Source organism: Myotis nattereri (genome assembly GCF_964212035.1).
Source record: "Myotis nattereri genome assembly, chromosome: 15".
Classification (NCBI taxonomy): domain Eukaryota; kingdom Metazoa; phylum Chordata; class Mammalia; order Chiroptera; family Vespertilionidae; genus Myotis; species Myotis nattereri.
In genome coordinates, this window is record NC_138090.1 from 48376527 (window position 1) to 48397528 (window position 21002).

The following is a 21002-nucleotide window of genomic DNA, read 5'->3' on the forward strand; positions in this document are numbered from 1 at the left end:
TTTTAGTGTCAGGGGCAAGGCTCCAATCAACTGAGCCACACACCTTCCGGGTGACTTATTATTCTTTCCATTGAAAAAAAGACTTTCAATTAGGGTTGACATTCAATATTATATTACCTTCAGGTGCACAACATGATGGTTAGACATTTATATAACTTGGAAAGTGATTTCCCCGGGTAAGTTTAGAGCCCACCTGGAACCATGCATAGCTATTAGTATGTTACTGAGCGCATTCCCCATGCTGTGCTTCACATCCTCATGACTATTCCATACCTGTCAACTAGTACATCTTCATCTCTTCACCTTTCACCCCAGACATGCCAACCCCTCCCATCTGGCGACCATCCATTTGTCCTCTGTATCTGTGAGTTACTTTCTGATTCCACATATAAGTGAAATTATATGGTATCTGTCCTTTCTTGTTTGACTTATTTCACTTATTAGCAAAATATCCTCTCTAGGTCAATCCATGTTGTTGCAAATGGTAAGATTTCATTCTCTTAGTTGTTGTTAATCTAAACCCAAGGATATTTTTCCATTGATTTTTAGAGAGGCTGGAAGGGATGGAGGCTGGGGAAGAGAGGGAAAGAAGGGCAGAGAGAGGGACAGAGAGAGAGATGTGAGAAAGATACATGGATTGGTTGCCTCTCGTTCCCACACCAAATGGGGTGGACAATCAAACCTGAAACCCAGTTTGTGCCCTTGATCTGAATTCAAACCCCACACCCTTCGATCTCACTGGCCAGAGCAAGATTTCCTTCTTTTTTATGGCCCAGTGATATTCCATTGTTTCTGTGTGCCATAGCTTCTTTAACTATTTGCCTTTCTATTGGAGTGATTAATGTAAAGTCATCATTGTTGCCCTAGAAGGTTTGGATCAATGGATAGAACATCAGTCTGTGGAATGAAGGGTCCAAGGTTCGATTCTGACCAAGGGCACTTGCCTGGGTTGAGGGCTTGATCCCCAGTAGGGGGCTGTGCAGGAGGCAGCTGATCAATGATTCTCTCTCATCATTGATGTCTCTATCTCTCTTGCTCTCTCTCCCTTCCTCTCTTAAATCTATAAAGAAATATATTTTAAAATAATAAATAAGGTCATTGTTAGCCCTAACCGGTTTGGGTCAGTGGTTATACTGTTGGCCCAGGGACTGAGGGTCCCTGGTTAGATTCTTAACAAGGGCACCAACCTGGATTGTAGGCTCTATACCTGGGCCAGGTTGGGGTGCCTGTGGGAGGCAACCAATCGCAGTGTCTTTCTCACATTGCTGTTTCTCTCCGTCCCTTCCACTCATTCTAAAAATGAAAGGAAAAATATTCTGGGGTGAGGATTCACAATAATATATATAATTTATTTTAAATATATAAAACAATCATTGCTATTCATGTAATTCTTGCCAGTTTCCTGGCTGTTGTTGTTGCTTTTAATCTTCTTCCATTCCTTTCCTATTCTACTGCTCTATTCCTGTATGTTGATTTTGTGTAGTGTTATCTTTAAATTCCTTCCTCCTGTTTCTTGTGTATGTCTTGCACCAGGTTGACTTGTGATTAAATGGACCCTTCACTTATGACCTATCACCAGCCACTCTATGAGTTGACAGTTGGAAATCCTTGATGAAAAAATAACCCAAAATTGAACTCCTTTCTCACCGAATCAAGACCAGATGTATTAATGGCCAGTTTGCAACCAGAAGAGGAGATACAATGAACACGACTTCTATAAATGTGTATGGCAACTTGAAAGTGAAGCTTAGGAAAGTCATTTAAATTTTTAATACATTTATTATTTTGCAGCACCATTTTTCCACTGGTGAAAACGACAAAGACATAATCTAATAACAGGCAATGATTACATTACATTAAAACCAATAAATTCTACCCACGGAAAATACAAATGTGACAAAGTTTGTAACACGTTCATTGCCGAGAAGTAGAAGCTATTAAAATATGTTACGAAAAATTAATAAAAATATAGATACTTTATGAGTTGACTATTCCCGGTGTCCAATGATGCCGCGAGAAGGGGATCAATTCTCCGAGTGCAGGGAATGCGATGGGAAAGCACCGGGAAGCCGCGAGTCCCAGATGCGCACACTGGGAAAGCGCGCCCAGTCCTACGGGCGCCAGAGCACGCCGCCAGGAGGAGCGCGGAGGCTGGGCTGGGTCCTTGGGAAAGTTCTGGGCAGCAGCTCTCCAGGGGATCCCGCAGCAGCAGCAGCTATTGTGCTCCCAGCCTGAGAACCTGCAGCGAGGTCACGTGCGCCCTAATGGGCTCAGCCAGGACCATGGACAGAGCAGCTGGACGCCACGCGCATGCGCAGTGGCCACGAAGGGGGCAGAGCCCAGGCCACCTCCCCCAGGTGGATGCTTAGAGGTGTGCCAATTCTGCACTACTGGCGGCCAAGACGCACTGACCGGCGCTTCGTGCACCCGCATGGGCGCACACCCGGGTCCCCTCTGGTCCATCCCGCGGCATCTGCAGGACATGTGGGGGACAGAATCCCTTAGAGATTCAGGAGCTTGTAGGGATCCTTCTCAGGCTCAGCCCAAGGCTGGCAGGAGGAAAACTGCCCCTCCCAGGGGCCTTCGGGTGAGCGCAGCTCTGTGACTCTCGGGGTCACAACAGGGTTGATAGAGCAACTTAAGTGGTGGGGGCCTTGAGGCCAGGCTCTGGCCTGGGCTGGAGCTGGAGCTGGAGCTGGAGCAAGTGCAGCGGGGACCATGCCCTGGACGCCCTGCGCAGGGCCCCAGCAGGCCTGGCTGTAGCTGAAGACGCAGTGCTCTGCTTCAGGGAAGACTTCGAAGGGGCTGTGCGGAGGGAGGCTGCAGGAAGCTGGGCCCCCGTGGTGCAGGGGGGCGGCGGGGAGCACAGGGCCGGCTGGGAACACTGGCTCCTCAGGGAACACAGATGAGGCGGGCAGCTCATGGCTGGCAGGGAGCACAGGGTACCCCTGGAATGCAGGGCCCCCAGGCGCAGGCGCAGGCTGAAGGGCCGGGGCTCCCGGTTCCTGGGGCACAGCTTGGGCTCCCTGGCCTTGCTGCCCGCGCAGTCGCTGCAGCCTGCTGTCTTTGGCTCTGCGGTTCTTGAGCCACACCTGGGGAGAGAGGGGACAGGGAGCAAGTGTAAGCGGGGAGAAGCTTGGCGCAACCGCCTGCTTCCAAGCTGAGAAGGCTCAGGGAAGAAGGGCCGGCCTCCCCCTCTCCCTCCGCCCCCCGACCCAACTATCTGCGCGGGGTTGGCTTGGGCTCCAGGGAAGGCGCAGAGGGAAGGAGGGGCAGGGCTTGGACACCCAGGGACCAGGCAGGGGTCTGTGAGACATGGTCCCGGGTTCCCAGAGGCCCGGAGTTCTGGGGCCGTGCCTGGAGAGAAGCAAGGGGCTGCACTGTGTTGTCGGGTTTGCCCCACACAGGGCTGAGATGGACTCGGGACAGGGCTGACCCAGGGCAGCACTTGGTCCTTCTGGCCTGGTCTCCCCTCCTCCTCTCCACCCCCCCCCAACCCCCGCCCCTGCTTCGCGGAAGCGCTTGAATTGGGCCAGGCGGGCAGCGGGCGCGAGTGGGGTGATTCCTGGGGTGGGGGTGGGAGTGGGGTGTACCTGCACTTGGTGCTCCTGCACCTTCACCTGCTTCGCCAGCGTCTCGCGTTCCTCGTAGGTCCCGTAGCGTTTCTTCTTGTAGAATTCCTCCAGCTGCAGCCGCTGTTCTTTGCTGTACACCGTGCGCTTCTGCCGCCTCTTCCTCCGATGGGCTGGGGAAGGTGGAGAGGCTGGCAGAAGGGGAAACAGGCTGAGATGACACCCACAGACAGTCCGCAGCTCTCCAGGCCCTTGTGAGAGTGGGGTCCCCAGGCGCAGGGCGGCTACCGCGCAGTGGATAAGAGCCTGGCATCTGACCCACACCCCCAACTGCCGGCCCGACCCCTGACCTCTGTAGGCCTGGGCGTCCACATCTCCGAAATGGGCCCGGGAACAGCGCCTGTGTGCTTCTTGCGGGGCCCACAGCCAGGCACGCCGAGGCCTCAAGCTCACCCAGGCTGGTGCCCCGGGTGGGCGTTCCCTCCCGCGGCCCTCACCCCGAAGGTGTCATTCCATCCCCCAAACCCACCAAGCCTCCCAGAGAAGCTGGCCCTGGTCTGGAAGCCCAGGAGCCCCCAGCCCCGGCCCCGGGATCCCACCTGCACAGCCCTGTCTGCTGTCCTTTCCTCCCTCCCAACCGTCCGCGTTGGCAGACTCACCCGGGGGCGACTCAGGTTCCTGCATCTTGGATGCTGCTGGGTCCTCTGCCCTAGAAGCTCTTGACATCAGCCCTGCCAGTCCCGCCTTAAATACCTGGTAGGCACCCACCACCCACCGGGCCCACCCTAAGGGTTCTGCCAGGGACAACATCCTCGCCCCGCCCTCAGGCCCCGCCTCGTGGGGGATGGGAGAAGCGCAATCTTTGATTAGTCCTTTGATTGCAAAGCTATTGCACCTGGTCCTTGTCCTGGGGGCTGGGAGACCTCAGGGGCCAGACAGCCTTGGTACTGCCCCCAAGGGGACGCAGTATTTTGTCCGGATGAAAAGTTCCCTCTAGTCGCCCGCCATGCCCAGGGGTCATCCTCTCCCTTCCCGAGGGGATGGAGAACCCGGCCTCTCATGCCTTGGAGTGCGGGCTGGTTTCTGAGACAGACTTGGTGTTATCTGTTTACATCCCTCAGACAAAGCCCACAAGGAAGACCAGTAGTTGAGCAAATTTGGGTTTATTTGGAGGAGGTTACTTATTTTTAATAAAAATTTTAATTAAAAATTTTATTGATTGACTTAAGAGAGAGAGAGAAGAGGAGAGAGAGACATCGGTTTGTTGTTCCACTTGTTTATACGTTCATTGCTCGATTCTTGTTTGTGTTCTGACTCGGTATCAAACCCACAACCTTGGCATAGATGGACAACTCTAACCAACTGAGCTACCCCGTCAGCCAACTTGGGTGTATTGTCTATCTCCGGCTTCACACCCACCTGGAAGCTGACATCAGCTCAGGTGAGAAATGGTCCCAAGAGCTGAGAGAACTGCCGTAGTCTCCCAGGTTTGTGCCCAGGGCAAAGGCAGTGCTGCTCCACCTTGCCCCTGCCCTGCAGGAGATACAGATCAGACGTTATTACTGGAAATCCGGCCTCTCTCCTACCACAGCACCGCCAGCAATTTGCATGGGCTTGTGGGTATCAGAAACCCCCAGAGGGCTTTATTCCCAGATGTAGTAGGTTCAGGGTGGGGCTCCAAAATTTGCATTTCTTTTTGAAAAAATTTTTTTTTAATGTATTTTATTGATTTTTTACAGAGAGGAAGGGAGAGGGATAGAGAGCTAGAAACATTGATGAGAGAGAAGCATCGATCAGCTAGCTGCCTCCTGCACATCCCCCACTGGGGATGTGCCCGCAACCAAGGTACATGCCCTTGACTGGAATCGAACCTGGGACCCTTCGGTCCGCAGGCCAATGCTCTATCCACTGAGCCAAACCGGTCAGGTCTGAAAATTTTTTTATGTATTGATGAGAGAGAAAAAGAGAGAGAGAGAGAGAGAGAGAGAGAGAGAGAGAGAGAGAGCACTTCAAGCATTTTTCTTAAGTGAGGCACTATTCTAGGTGTTTTATAATTATTCACTGGGGTCTCACTGGCTGCATCCCCTACCCTTAGATCCTCCCTCTATCATGACAGACTCTCTATCCTGCATGCACCCTCCTCTATGGACAGGTTCTCTATCCCTCAGAAATTCTTGTGGCCCCATCATTCCATTCCATATCAATTTTCTCTCTACTTTTGTGCCCTCCGAAATCTTCCCTCCTGCCCCCAAACTATCCACTCTTCAAATTCCAGTGTTGGCTTTAAGATCATGCTCAGTCCACCCATCCATCCACCTACATATCTTTGCATTATCTACCCATCTGTCTATCTCCCAGTTGGTTCTGAGAACAGAGGTTTCTTGAACCAAACTTGAGGAACAAAAGGACAAGCAAGGACACGTTGAACAAAGATGTTACCACACAGGGGACCTGGCCCTGAGCGGGTCTGCCCAGCGCCAGCAGTAGTATGGACTTCGTGCAGGAAAGATTTCACAATACGAGTCCAGGTGATTACGAGAGTTTGTTTATTAAAGCTGGTGGACAGTGAACAAGAAAAAGCTTACATAGAAGCAGCAGGAGAGCCTTAGGCCGGGATGCTTTAGTTCACTAGGTAGTCAGAGAAAAAGGGTTCTTGGAGTTAGGTTCAGTGGATTAGCCTGGGACAAGCTGGCACTGCCCATTTCTCCCCTGGTTGCAAGTCTTGTGGGGTCCCTTAGAGTTCAGGAAGTGCACACCTGTCGGGGAAGAGAGGGAGAATGGAAAGGGAGGGAGAGTATAAACTGGGTCCTTTTTTTGAGTGTTTTTAAAGGCTGAGAGTTTAGGGGAGGTCTAAGGGGAGATCTGAATAGAATATTCATTCGCTTTACCAGGTGTGCTCTTGCAGGGTCGTGGTCTCCACTGATTGGTCAGCACCAGGGCAGGAGGTCATTAGTCATTGCAACTGGTGATGGCTGCTTTTCTGGGCCTGGAACTGAAATTCAACTGAGGCCTAGATGTTACTTCTAGGGAGGTGACCTTCTGTGTCTGCTGTAAATTGCTCCACCAGTTTGTTCCGTTACCTGTCTTTCCCCATTCCACTTGCCAAGGAATTTTCCGAGTTTCTTACTATCCTGCCTCACAAAAAGGACATAGGTACAATTTTGCTCCCACATGCTTAGCCTGCATCTGGGAGAACATACGAGAAGCTACTAAGAGTGGCAGCCCTGTGGGAGGACAACTGTGGGCTGGGAGATCTTTCACGGCTCTCGTGACCAATTCCCCACCGTGCAGTTATTAATGATCAAATGCATATTAAATAAAATAAGGCCTATTCTCTTTTTGGAAAATGGGTTCCATGTTCTGATCTCTCCGGGAATGAGGCACTTTCCCCCTTCAAGTTCATCTGAGCCTCGGGGTGACACCACGGAAATGAACCCTTTTCCCATTTACTGCTCTGTGCTTCCGGTTTTCTCTGAAAAATGTCCCACCTATCTGGGCCTCTTTTTGCCCTCCCTGGAAAAATTGGCTTCAGCCTCATCTTCAGAGGAACATAAAAAATAAAAATAAAAAAAGGCCGTTTCTGGGTAGCTCAGTTGGTTAGATCATTAACCCGATACACCTAGATTTCAGGTTCTATCCCAATCAGGGCACATACAAGATCAACCAATGATGTATAAATAAGTGGAACAACAAATCAATGCTATTCTCTCTCTCCTTTTCTCTTTCTCTAAAAAAAATCCGTAAAAAACAAAGTAAACAAATAAATAAATATTTCAGTGAAGGATAACATTGCTTGAGAAAAATGCACAGATTAATAGGTTATCAGAAAGTGAGCGCTTTTCCTGTGGGAGCCGCCGGGTAGAGAGGAGTGTGGTTTTCTCCTCTCCCAGCCATGGCGTGTGCTCATCCGCTGATATCTGTGTACTCTGAAAAGGGGGAAACATCTGGCAAAAATGTCACTTTGCCTGCCATGTTCAAGGCTCCCATTCGACCAGATATTGTGAATTTTGTTCACACCAACTTGCGCAAAAACAATAGGCAGCCCTATGCTGTCAGTGAATTGGCAGGTCATCAAATCAGTGCTCTGCCAATCCTGGGGTCCTGGCAGAGCTGTGGCTCGAATTCCCAGAGTCCGAGGTGGTGGAACTCATCATTCTGGCCAGGGTGCTTTTGGAAATGTGTGTCGTGGGGGCCGCATGTTTGCACTAACCAAAACCTGGTGCCGTTGGCACTGCAGAGTAAACACAACACAGAAATGATATGCCATCTGCTCTGCCCTCACTGCCTGAGCCTTCCCAGCACTGGTCATGTCTAAAGGTCACCGTATTGAGGAAGTTCCTGAACTTCCTTTGGTGGTTGAAGATAAAGTTGAAGGCTACAAGAAAACCCAGGAGGCTGTTTTGCTTCTTAAGAAACTTAGGGCCTGGGATGATATAAAAAAGGTCTACGCCTCTCAGCGAATGAGGGCTGGCAAGGGCAAAATGAGAAACCGTCGTCATATCCAGCACAGGGGACCTTGTATCATCTATAACGAGGACAACGGTATCATCAAAGCCTTCAGAAACATCCCTGGAATTACTCTGCTTAATGCCAGCAAACTGAACATTTTGAATCTTGCACCTGGAGGGCATGTGGGCCGTTTCTGCATTTGGACTGAAAGTGCTTTCCGCAAGTTAGATGAGCTGTATGGCAGTGGCATAAAGCTGCCCCCGTTAAGAGTAACTACAACCTTCCCATGCACAAGATGCGCAATACAGACCTTAGCAGAATCTTGAAAAGCCCAGAGATCCAAAGAGCCCTCCGAGCACCACACAAGAAGATTCGCTGCAAAGTCCTGAAGAAGAATCCACTGAAAAGCCTGAGAATCATGTTGAAGCTAAACCCATATGCAAAGACCATGTCTGGAACACCATTCTTCATCAGGCCAAGAACCACAAGCTTCGGGTGGATAAAGCAGCAGCAGCAGCAGTATAGAAGCCAAATCAGATGACAAGGGCGTTCCAGGCCAGAAGCCTGAGGTCGGGAAGAAAGGAAAGAAGGCTGTTGGCCTTAAGAAGCAGAAGAAGCCTTTGGTGGGGAAAAAGGCTGCAGCTACCAAGAAACCAGCAGCTAAGAAGAAGCCAGCAGAAAAGAAACCCACCACTGAAGAAAGAAGCCGGCAGCATAAACTTACATTTGTTTATCCCATAACGGTCAAATCACTGTGGACAGCTAATTTTGAATAAAAATATGATCAAAGGCAATGAGAAAAAAAGAAAAGAAAGTGAGCACAGAATATTTCCAGCAACACAGAAGCTCTCTCATGGCAGGTTTCATTCTTGACCATAGGTAATCATTATCCTGCTTTCTAATACTACAGGTTTATTTTGCCTGTTTTTGAACTTTACATGCATAGAATCATAGACAGTGTCTTCCTTTGTGTTTGCTTTCTTTCATTCACCATCGTTTGTAAGAGTCATCCCTCTTGCCTTAGCAATGGTCTGTCTGTGTTCTGATGTCGGTGTAGTTTGCCATTACATGATATAACACCATTACTGTATCCAGTCTCATCGGTGTGAGTCTAGATTGGTTCTGGCTTGGATCATTACAAACAATGATGCTATGAACATTCTTGTGCCTGTCTTCTGACACACACAAATATATGTATATTTCTGTTGGTATATTCCTGAGTGGAATTTCTAGGCCATGGAGGAGGCATTTGCTTAAATTGAGTAGATAATGCTTAATAGATTTCCAAAGTTATTTTACTTCATATCCTCACCAAAACTTAGCAGTGTCTGTCTTTTAATTTTAGCCATGTGGATGGGTATGTAGATGAAGATCATTGTGGGCCTGTATTTTCCTCATAACCAGTGGAAATGAACACATTTTCCATTCATTATGGTCCACTTTATTTTATTTATTTCCCATACCCACCCAACTAGGTATCAAACTAAAAAACTAGGTATGTGCCCTGATCCAGAATTAAACCCGAAACTTTTTGGTGTACTGGACGAGGCTCCCAGCAACTGAGCCACCTGGCCAGGACATTATACTCTACTGTAAATCTCCCCTGACCCTCTGTTATATTGTAGAGATTATATCTATGTAGAGGTTTTGTTAGACTTTTTTCCCTCCTAAAGTATTTGATATTATTATTGATTGTGTCAGTTTTTTCAAATTTGTTTCCTGTTTGTGGCAGGAGTATAATAAAAAAAACAATCTGTTCTTGTTCTATTGACTTATATCCAGTAACAGTGTCAAATTTTCTCATTACTGTTAAATAATTATGCATGTATAAATTCTTCTGGGTTTTCTACCTAAACAGTCATGTCATTTGTAAAAAAATGATAGTGCTAGTTCTTTATCTTTCTTTCTAATTCATATACCCTTTATTTCCTTTTCTTTCTTGATTGCATCTTTATTTCCTTACTAGAGGCCCGGTGCAAGAATTTGTGCACTGGTAGCGTTCAGCCGACCCACCCACATTGGGGCCGATAGGCTGGGCTGGCCAGGGGGGAGGGGATGAGGGAGGTTGGCCACTGGTCCACCCTGAGCAGGGTGTGGGGGGTCTATTGAGGGTGGGGCCAGCTGGGGGGGGGGAACTCCGGGGTCGAGGGGACAATTTGCATATTACCCTTTTGTTATATAGGATTGACTGGACCTTTACTATAGTGTTGAAAGAAGTGGTGAGAACTAGATAATTGTCTCATTCCCAGTAACAGAAGAAAATCTTTCAACATCAAACATAATATTTCCTACAGGATTATTCTGCAGATACCCTTCATTAAATTAAGGAATTCACTCTCTTCCTCATTTCTCTTTCTTTCTTTCTTTCTTTCTTTCTTTCTTTCTTTCTTTCTTTCTTTCTTTCTTCTTTCTTTCTTTCTTTCTTTCTTTCTTTCTTTCTTTCTTCTCTTTCTTTCTTTGTTAACCCTCACCTGAAGATAGTTTTTGCATTGCTTTTTAGGGAGTGAAAGGGAGGGGTGGAGGGGGAGGGAGGGAGAGAGAGAGAGAGAGAAAAAAAAACTTGGATGTGAGAAAGACACATCCATTGGTTGCCTCCCACACCCACCCTGACCAGGCCGGGGATCAGACCTGTAACCGAGGTACGTGCCCTTGATCAGGAACCAAACCCCAGATTCTTTGTTGCACAGGCAGACTCTCTTCGATAAACTGAGTCACACTGTCCAGGACCCTCATTTCTTTTTTATTTTTATTTATTGACTTTAGAGAGAGAAAGGGAGCAAGAGAGGCATATCAAGTTGATGTTTCACTTGTTTATGCATTTATTCATTGATTGCTTCTTTTTCTTTTTGTATAGTCACTTTATTGCTTAAAATTTCATTAAATATGCATTACATTATTGTTGTGTTTCTTTAACTGGACATGGCTTTATTAGCTTTTTTATTTTTCTTTCCAGGATGGCAAAGAAAACTAACTCCGTTGAAACTTCAGGGAGGAAAGTAGGTAGGCACACGTGATGACAGAACTGGAGCCTCCAGAATGCCAGGGCTGACATCACAGTGTCTCAGAGCAACATCTGCAGCCACAGTGGTTTCCGATGAGCCCAGTCCTCCAGTGCCCACTTCCCCAAAGGCCTCTTCTCGATCCTGCGTGAAATATGCCACCAGAGAGAAACCCACAGTTGAAAACTCCGTGGGAACCAGTGCCGGGGTAGGGCCGTCAGAACTGGAATCGGCGAGGTGCAGGAGGCTCAGCATGGAACACTTGTGAGAGGCGGGAAAAGGAACCATTTTCCATTGGTTGCTTCTTGTATGTGCCCTGACCAGGGATGGAAGTGGCAACCTCTCAGTGCACTGGACGATGCCCAACTAACGAAGCCACTCGGGCCAGCACTAATTTTCCTTTATTTTAATGTTGCTGCCAGGTGTTTTACATCAAAGTTATGCAGGTCTCATGACATAAAATGAGAAATGCTTGTTCTCTTTCAAGGCCCTGAACATTTTTTTTTAGACCAACGTAATTCCCTTCTTCTTTTCTTAAAATATATTTTTTATTTGATTTCAGAGAGAAGGGGAGGGAGAGAGAGATGGGAACAACAACGATGAAAGAGAATCATTGATCGGCTGCCTCCTGCATGTCCCCTACTGGGGATCGAGCCCGCAACCCAGTCATGTGCCCTTGACCAGAATCGAACCTGGGACCCTTCCGTGTGCAGGCCAACACTCTATCCACTGAGCCAAACTGGCTAGGGCTGTAATCTCTTTTTTAATAATTATGTGAAAGTCTTTGAGGAAGCCAAATGATCATGGAGTGTTCTTTGTGTGAAAATTTTTAATTATGGATTACCCTTCGCTAATAGATTTCCTGTTTTGTGTGTGTGTTTGCTTTGGGTAATTGTATTTTGGTTAGTTATATTTTGCTAGAAATTTGTCATCTAAATTTTCAAATTTCTTGGCATATAATTGTCCATAGCATTCTCTTACCATCCTTAATGTCTCTAATGTAGGATCTTTAGTAATGTCCTCTTTTTCATTTTTTTTTTAAAAAACTTCAATCTTTTTTATTGTATCTTTATTCTCTTTTTCAGTCTTAATGTTGGTTTTGGGGGAGCTATTGATTTTATTTAGTTTTTAACAAGACATGTCTTGGTTTTTTCTACTGTACATTTTTTTATTTTCTCAATTTCTGTTCTCATCTTTATTTTTTCTTCCCTCTCTCCTAATTTCTTGAGATGATGTTTAAAATGGTTGATTTTAGTCTTTCTTCTTATCTGACATCTGTGATATCATTTAATGCTATAGATAAATGAAATGGAAGTTGGAATATTATGAACAAACGTATGCCAATAAACTCGACAAGTTAGAGAAGAGAAACAAGTTCCGTGAGAGATACAACTTCCTTCGGCTGGTTGTAGTGTTGTGGGGTTTGATTCCTGCTCAGGGCGCATGCCCAGGTTGGGGGTTTGATCCCAGGTGGTAGGTGATTAATATTTCTCTTTCTCAGCGTTCTCTCTCTCTCTCTCTCTCTCTCTCTCTCTCTCTCTCCCTTCCTCTAAAAATATTTTCAAAAAATAATACAAGATGAACAATTGTATAGCTGGTCAATGAATTAAATACATAATCATCCTCACGACAAACAACTCCTGGCATCTGCTTGCCCTTTCTTCCTCTGCCTTCTACTGTTCCTCCTTGGAAGGCATTTTCCCCTCCTGTCCCCCATCTGGGTTTCCCTCTCATCCACTCCATATTGTGAGTGTACTGAGAGCTGCATCTTTGAAGTCACCAAACAGGAGTTGCCCTCAAGGATGGTGGCCACAAGGTCATTCCATTCCCACCTCTGGGCCTGAGACGCCCAGAAAGCTGGGACTGGATTCTGGTTTCTCTTGGGAAAGTCACTTAACCCCTCTGGACCCATAAAATAGGGGACAGGGAGATGGCCCCTCCCTCATGAGGTGTCTGAAGAGGCAGAGAGAAATGACAAGTACTCACTAACAGTGCCTGGCACGTGTCAAGGGCTCGATTTTTTTCTTCCTGTGTGTCCCAGGCGTGATTTCACCTGGAGGGGGTGGGAGGGGGTGGGGAAGTATCTGATGGTGAAAACTCGGATGTCTCTGCGAAGCCCCTCCCCCCGTGGGTCTGGATCCTGAACCCAATCCCCGCTAATTCCCTGTGGTGCGCTGAGGCTGGGCCCTCTCCTAAGAGGATTAGAGCGTTTGCTGAATTAGTGCTGTTCAGGGAGAGGGAACAGCCAGGGACAGTCTCAGAGATCAGGGAGGGACACGAGGGAGGAGGAAGAAGAGGGGTGAGGGGAGAGATGGAGAGAGGAAAAGAAAGCAGAGAAATACTCAGGCCTGTAGTGAGCCCAGGAAGGAAGAACCCAGGAGGAGAGAAGCAGGAGTGAATGGCAGGACCAAAAATGGGGGGGGGGGGGGGGGAAGAATTGCCAGGAAGGGCTGCATCCCAACAAGATACACAGAAATCCCAGTTCTACCTCTTCCTAGTTGTGGACTTTGGGCAGGTTACCTACCTGACTTGCCTCTGCCTCAGTTTCTCATCTGGGAAATGGGAATAATAAGAATATACATCTGAATATAACAGCATGTCTGGTGGGTTGTGCTGAGAATTAGGAGTTAGGATTGGCTTTCACCTGTGTCTGGAAAACAGCTCAGTACATTTTTCTTTTTTCCTTTTTGTTTTTAAATATATTTTCATTGGTTTTTCTATCTCTCTCCCTCTCCCTTCCTCTCTGAAATCTATAAAATAAATATTAAAAATAAAATAAAAACAAAATCCACCCATTTGAAGCATAAAGCTTGGAGGGTTTGGGCAGTTGCAGACAGTCATGGAAGCACCCCCATAATCAAGATATAGGACAGCGGTTCTCAACCTGTGGGTCGCGACCCCTTTGTCGGTCGAATGACCCTTTCACAGGAGTCGCCTAAGATCATCCTGCATATCAGATATTTACATGACGATTCATAGCAGTAGCAAGATTACAGTTATGAAGTAGCAACGAAAATAATTTTATGGTTGGGTCACAACATGAGGAACTGTATTTAAAGGGCCAGAAGGTTGAGAACCACTGATATAGGACGTTTCTAGCCCCCAAAGATTCCTGTGTGGTGACTCCCGCCTGCTGATCCCCAGCTCCCAGCAACCAGTTTGTTCCCTGCCACTGCAGCTCCCCTTTTCTAGAATTTCATGTACATGGAACCACACGGCATGGACCGCTTTGAGCCTGAAGTCTTTCCCTCACTATTGTGCTCTTCACCATGTTGCTCTGTTGGCTGGTTCATTGGTTTTTATTGGTGAGAAATATTCCATTGCTTGCATGCACCTCGGTTCGTTTATCCACTTGCCTGTGGACGGACATTTGGGTGGTCTCCGGTTTGAGGCCATTATGCAGGAAGCTGCCATGAATAGTTCAAGTACAAGTTCAGTAAAAAAAAAAAAAATAAAAGATCAGGTTAAGACAGTGGTCGGCAAACCACGGCTGGCAAGCCACATGCGGCTCCTTGGCCCCTTGAGTGTGGCTCTTCCACAAAATACCACGTGCGGGCGCACACGTACAGTGCAATTGAAACTTCGTGGCCAACGCACAGAAGTCGGTTTTCAGCATGGGCGAGTCTATTTTGAAGAAGTGGCGTTAGAAGAAGTGGGGGTATGTTCTCTGAGGTCGACCCCTCAGATTGAGGACGTTTTTAGCAAAGGCCAGCTTAGGAGTACCCTAATTAAGTTAATGACAATGTACCTACCTATATAGTTTAAGTTTAAAAAATCTGGCTCTCAAAAGAAATTTCAATCGTTGTACTGTTGATATTTGGCTCTGTTGACTAATGAGTTTGCCGACCACTGGGTTAAGATAAACATTTAGACTTGACTTGGGGTGATGAACACACAATTCAGTCTACAGTTGAAGTGTTGCAGAATCGCACACCTGAAACCTGTAAAATTTTGTTAATCAGTGTCACCCCAATAAATTCAATAAAAGGGGAGGAAAGATAAACATTTAGCACGATGTTTTCAAGGTCCATCCATGTTGTCAGAGCTTCATTTCTGTACCCCCTACCCCCCATTGATTTTTATAAAGAGAGGGAGGGAGGGAGGAAGCCCATGGACGGGCCCATGCCCACAGAGACAGAAGGTGGGGGGAGAGGGCACGAGCAGAGCGACCCCTGTTTCTACCTTTTCGGCCTGCCCTTCCATAGAAATTTAAAAAATCACCCAGACTTTAAGTGAGATTCAACATTTTAATCATTTTCACTCCGAGAGGGGCCAGGGAAGGGGGATCTAGAGTTCTGGGGTGTGGAAAAGGGGAGGACAGAGGGCCTGGGGTCCCTTCCCTCCGTCCCCAATTCCCTTGTCACTCTTCCCAGTTTTGGAAAGTAGACCCTTTAACATCGACAACTGGAGAACCAAAGGCTAGCCCAGGAACCTCCTGAACAAATCTATCCGACTCTTTCCAAGTCCTGGAGAAGTCTTGAAAGACCCTCAGATAGGGATGCATGTGTCCCCAGCCCCTGTTGGCCCTTCAGCCTCCTTCAGAACATCGTGTCCATCCACCAAGCCCTCCCCAGACCCTCTTATCAGGCTGCCTTTGAATTGTTTGCACGGACACGCCTTCCCCGTGGATGAGGAGCTCAGTCCTGCTTACGCCCGAGATCCCAGCCTCCCGCACAGAGCGTGGGAGTGTCTATGAAATGAATAGCTAACACTGCATTCTGGTCCCCACTTGGGCACCGATCCAGAGCACAGTGTCGCCTCTGCCAGTCCCTCCCCTGTGAATTTTGTCTGGATCCCCCATCCTGCACCCCAGCATGTGCCATCCTGATTATCGGTGTCCCAGTCTAGATCCTGAGCCTCTCCCGGGCTTAATGTCCCAGAGCCCAGCAGGTCTCAGGCCCACAGAGGTGACCAAGTGTTGTGTTGAGTAAAACATTTCTGTGGGCTCTAGTGATCACACTGTGCCCCTCGGGGGTTCAGGGTTACGGACCTCTCTTGGCCTGAACCCAGAAAAACCATCTGATGTCTCCCAGCCTCTCTTCTCACCATGGCTTCCTCCTGATCCCTCTTCCTGCTCTGGGGGCCTGGAGCCAGTTCCTACTGGGTCATGAGCACAGATTGCACACATTTCTTCCCAGCTCTGAGTTCAGTGACTTCAGATTCGTGCCTGGAACTCAGCCATAGTGGGAGGGTTTACACCACAGAACTCAGCCATAGTGGGAGGGTTTACACCACAGAACTCAGCCATAGTGGGAGGGTTTACAACACAGAAATTGGCAAACGCTACCAATCAGGGCTCTCCCTCTCCCTGGAGAGCACGTTGTCAGCCATCTCCCAGCGTACCACGGCCTCCCTCCCCACTCTCTTTCACCGCGTACCTGGCGAAACCCACAAGTGAAAGGCTCCTGGCTCCTGCCTCCCCTGAACTAGAAATGAAAAGAAGTCAGATGAGGAGGAAGAGGCCAGAGCACCAAACTTCCAAGAGTGTCAAAATGCCTGACGCTTCCCTAAAATTCTCACAGTGCTCTTCTCTTTGCTGTGGGTCAAATTACGTTGAAAGAAATATGGTGTTGCCCCAGGGAAACATCCTCAGGCCAAGCACTGTTGTCCAGTCCCACAATCGAAACTGCAAGTGAACAGTCTACAAGAGGAATTGTCTATTTTAAATGTGGGCCTTCCTCCAAATCCGGTTCTCACCCCACCCCTACTTTTGTGTATTTATAGGTCGGGAAGCCCGTCCACCTCTTTTTCTCTATGCAATACCCACAACTAGGGCTGGTCCACCCCTTGAAACTACCCCAGTTCCTCCCATGTTTGGGTGAACGTCACCTTTAGACAACCCTAAACCAAAAGGAAAAAAATATACTGGTAGACATGGAGCAGGCAGCTTGCCTTCCATTCTCCTTCCAAATGTGTCCATTCCCAACGTCCGAATGAATGAATGACCGAACAATGAAGTACTTTAAGAAGAAACTAAGAAATCGATACTAGATACATAGCAAACAGGCCCCTGTACCTACCATGTAACTGTCATTTGTAAAGTTGGTTATAATCGCCAAATACATGGCCTAAGCTTCCATGACGGGGCCTCTTAAAGTCTATCTTTGGAAGTTCTAGAAGGATCGCCAGCCATGTGCTAAAGAAGAGTTTAAAATGGAAAGTTAGGAAATCAAACCTCCCTACTGGTTTGTTCAAGGGCATCTTGATTCCAACCTAAACCTTACCCCCAAATCAACTGTGAGTTTGGTTTCGTTTCATCTCGGGGAAAGTTCTCCGTGCCAGTTTCTGGAGTCTGGGGCTCATGTTTGAAAATGCCCGTTAGAATCGGTGTGAGATGGTGCTGGGTTGAGAGAATGACTGAGCCCTGCTGAAGGAGCCCCTCTCCCAGGGAGGAAAGGGGTGGACTGTGTTGTGTTAAGCTGCTCAGGAAGTCAAAGGGGCCACAGCCTTTGGCAGGATGGCTGGCTCCTGCTGCTTTCTCAGAGCTGCCGTCCAAGTACCTAAGCTTCAGGGAGGAGACTTAAACAAGAGGTGGAGACGTCGCTTCTATAAGATCTGAAACTTCCAGGCACTCTGATCTTTGTAGTCCAGAGGATCCATGGGGTTGTAGGCAAATTTCCAGGTGCCTGTAGGGTCCTTGAATTCCAAACTGTCCATAGGGCTGTAGGCGCCATAGCTCTGACCTGACAGGGAGGTGGGTGACTGGGCCAGGGAGGGTCCCATGGAAGGGCCAGAAAGGGGGCTGAGAGCCGGGCCCCCCAACTGGGGCACCATGGGAGAAAGATAGGGATCCAGGCCACTGAAGAAGGAGCTGGGAGACCCATAGGCTGAGGGGGAAGAGCAGAAAGCAGAGGCTGGGGCATAGGTCATGGCGTAGGGTGCTGAGGTCAGAGAAGGCCCTGAGGCCACTAGCCCAGCCCTCTGGGCCTCCGGCAAAGGGGACTCTGAGGCTGGACTCCAAATGGACACAGTGGCCACTCCTGCAGTGGGGGAGCCTGAGGGGCCAGGCAGAGGGGGGCTGTAGGAATCTGAGATGCCCAGGGGGTCTGGACAGACATCAGTGGAGGGCCTTGGAGATGTGCCCGCCTTCCTCTTGGCAGGACGAGCCTTGGCTTGTGCCCCTGGGGGCTGCTGCTGCTGTTTCTGCTGCTGCCGCTGCTGTCTGCACTTAGCCCTGCGGTTCTTGAACCAAACCTGGGGGGTTAAGAAGAGAGTGCGGTTGGGGGGGGGGCGGTGAGTGGGGAGGAGGCCCTCATGGTGCTCAGAAATGATGCTGCTTATTGGTGAGACACGCCAGAGTCATACCTCTTCACTTTGCAGTCAGATATGGGCCACTCTATCCATCCATCCATCCAACCACCCAACCATCCAACCATTCATACATACAATTGTACATATATACGTTCATACAAACACACATCTGTCCACCCATCCAGTCATCCATATGCACATAAATACATTCATCCATCCAATGCATACATACAGTCACACAGATATACATATAACTGTGCACACATACACACACATCCATCCAATCACGTGCACATGCATACAATCATCCAAACACACACATATATATTCATCCATTCAATCAGTTAATAAACATGCACTAACCGTCTTCTACATCAGTGAAGCTGACATTCTAGCTGAGAGAGACAGATCATAAACTGTATGCCAGTAAATCGCAGAGTATTTTAGAAGGTGATAAATACTATCGAAGAACCAATTGAGCAGCATAAGGGGGAGCAGTAGAGTTGGTGGGAGGGGAAAATTGCAACTGCAAATCTGACCGTTGGTATAGGTCTCACTGACTGACACAGTGACTTGATTGGCTGGTAAAGATCTTGAACAGGTGATGGGGAGTAGCCATTCCAGGGAGAGGGAACAGAGAGTGCAAAGGTCCTGAGGCAAGAGTGTGCTTGCAGGCGTGTTAGAGGAGGAACGGGGGCCAGTGGCTGGAGTGGAGTGGGAGGGGTAGGAGTGGGAGAGGCAAGGCCAGTGAGGGGGTGAGGACTTTAGGCCCCTTTACGACTGACGGTGGCGGCCACTTGGGAACTTCTCCTTCCTCCCCTCACTCTGGACCCCAGGAAGGGCTGGGAGGGGCCCAGGGAACAGAAATCCCACCTGAACCCTGGACTCCGGCAGATTGATTTTCAGGGCCACCTCCTCACGGGCGTACACATCTGGGTACTGGGTCTTGGCAAACAGGGCCTCCAGCTCCTCCAGCTGGCTCCGGGTGAAGGTGGTCCGCTCCCGCCGCTGCTTTCTCGGGGCGCCTTGGGAAGGGGGGCAATGGAGCTCTCAGGTGACCGGGCCTCCCACTCTCTTCCTCAGCTGGTGTGAGGCCCTGAGGGTGCGTGGGACCCCAAGAAGCCCTTTCTGGGTGTTCATCTGACCTTCTAGACCTCCCTCTGCCTCCCTCTGACCCCCTTTTGCCTGTCATATTGGGGCTCATGCCTCACCCCGAGGAGAACTGGCTTTAGCCTTGCAGGGAGGTGTATGGATTTATTTTTTTTGTCCCTGTTCCAAAATTCCTTAGGCACTAAGACATAACGTTGTGGATATCCAACCATTTCTCCCCCATCACGGTCTGTAATGTTCAATTTAATGGGGAAAAAAAGCCCAGCTAACAAATAATGCCCCCAAATGGAGAGCTCACTTCCCTAACAGATTGGAATCCCACTGGGTCCCCGGTCCAGATCGCTCCCCGCTCCCCCGCCCTGCTGGAAGCCAGTCCATCCTTGCTGCTTGACACAGTCGCTGCAGGGAAGAAACATCTGCACAGCATATGTTTCAAGGGACCTGGCGTATATGGTACACTGTTCTTAATATGTTTGCTCCCCTTCTTGGCGCTATGTGTTTTAACCAAGGTCACCTCTCTGAGAAAGGTTGTTTCCCCAGGGATTTTTCCCTGAAGTTAGGGAGGGAATAAAACCCCTTAACTAAGTGCCAGGCAGGTAGTTAATCACTTTAACTATGAACAATCACACTTAAGCTACATAATCTTTACTCCCTGGAATGGAGATAAGAAACGCCCTAACCTTTGCAATAGAAATTGATAGGATTAAAATCAACTGGTATAAATACAGATGTAACAAGACAATAAAACACAGAACCTGGCTGGAGAACCTAGCGAGAGAACATGGCAATAGAGCCTACACAGAACTTGGCTGGAGATTCTGGCTAGGCTGCTGATCAACTGAATGCTGTCTCCGTGTCATTCCTTCTTCCCTGCCTCCGTCTACACCTTTGGGAACCCCTGGACCTTCTGGGGCTTGACCCCAACACCACCCCAGAAGGAACCACCGTCCTACATTCTAGGAATGTCCATACACTTCCCTCCAAGCCGCATGGAGTAGTGTTTGCATTTACTTGTGGGCCTGATGTCACCCCTGTGGGTGCCCATCGTCTTCCTGAGGTCAAGGGACCCCAGAGGCCCCAAAAGAGGGGGCCAGCCCGGGTGTCGGGGAGAAGGGCTATACTCACTCGGATAAGACACAGCCTGGTGCATCAGATCCACGCTGGGGCTGCTCAGGGCCAAGGCGCTGACGGAATAGTGGGGCCCCGGGTTCATATACGCCATCATGATCTTCGCGGACACCAGGGACCAGGTGAGTGGGCCTGCAAGAGAAGGGGTGGGTGGGACTCCAACTCTCCCCTGCTACCTTGTGGTGACAGGAAGGCTTGGCTTCAAATCCTGCCTCAGTCTCTTTGCCTCTGTGCCTCAGTTTCCCCTCTATAAAAATTACCTGCTGCTAAGTGTCCCAAAGTTTCACTGAGCCCTGGCCGGTGTGGCTCGGTTGGTTGCAGCACCATCTTGTACACTGAAAGGTGGGGGGTTCCATTTCTGATCAGGGCACATACCCAGGTTTTGGGCTATTCCCCAGGTTTTGGGGAACGTGCAGGAGGCAACCAATCCATGTTTCTCTCTCTCTCTCCTTTCCTCTTTCTAAAATAAATTTTAAAACATTCTGGTGTCCTG

At 48.7% G+C, this 21002-nt stretch overlaps 1 protein-coding gene and 1 pseudogene across 2 annotated transcripts; one reads left to right on the plus strand and one right to left on the minus strand.

The window, feature by feature from the left end:
- The first annotated feature begins 7464 nt into the window (after nucleotides 1-7464).
- On the plus strand, nucleotides 7465-8797 carry LOC308530644 (large ribosomal subunit protein uL4-like; annotated as a pseudogene). The gene has a single exon. The product of its transcript is annotated as a large ribosomal subunit protein uL4-like (transcript).
- Nucleotides 8798-17566: 8769 nt separating this feature from the next.
- On the minus strand, nucleotides 17567-20606 carry CRX (cone-rod homeobox; the record flags this gene model as incomplete). Its single annotated transcript, XM_081107672.1, has 3 exons — nucleotides 17567-18214; nucleotides 19145-19296; nucleotides 20507-20606. 3 exons carry the CDS (start codon nucleotides 20604-20606, stop codon nucleotides 17567-17569), a joined length of 900 nt encoding a protein of 299 aa, XP_080963798.1.
- Between the last annotated feature and the right edge of the window lie 396 nt (nucleotides 20607-21002).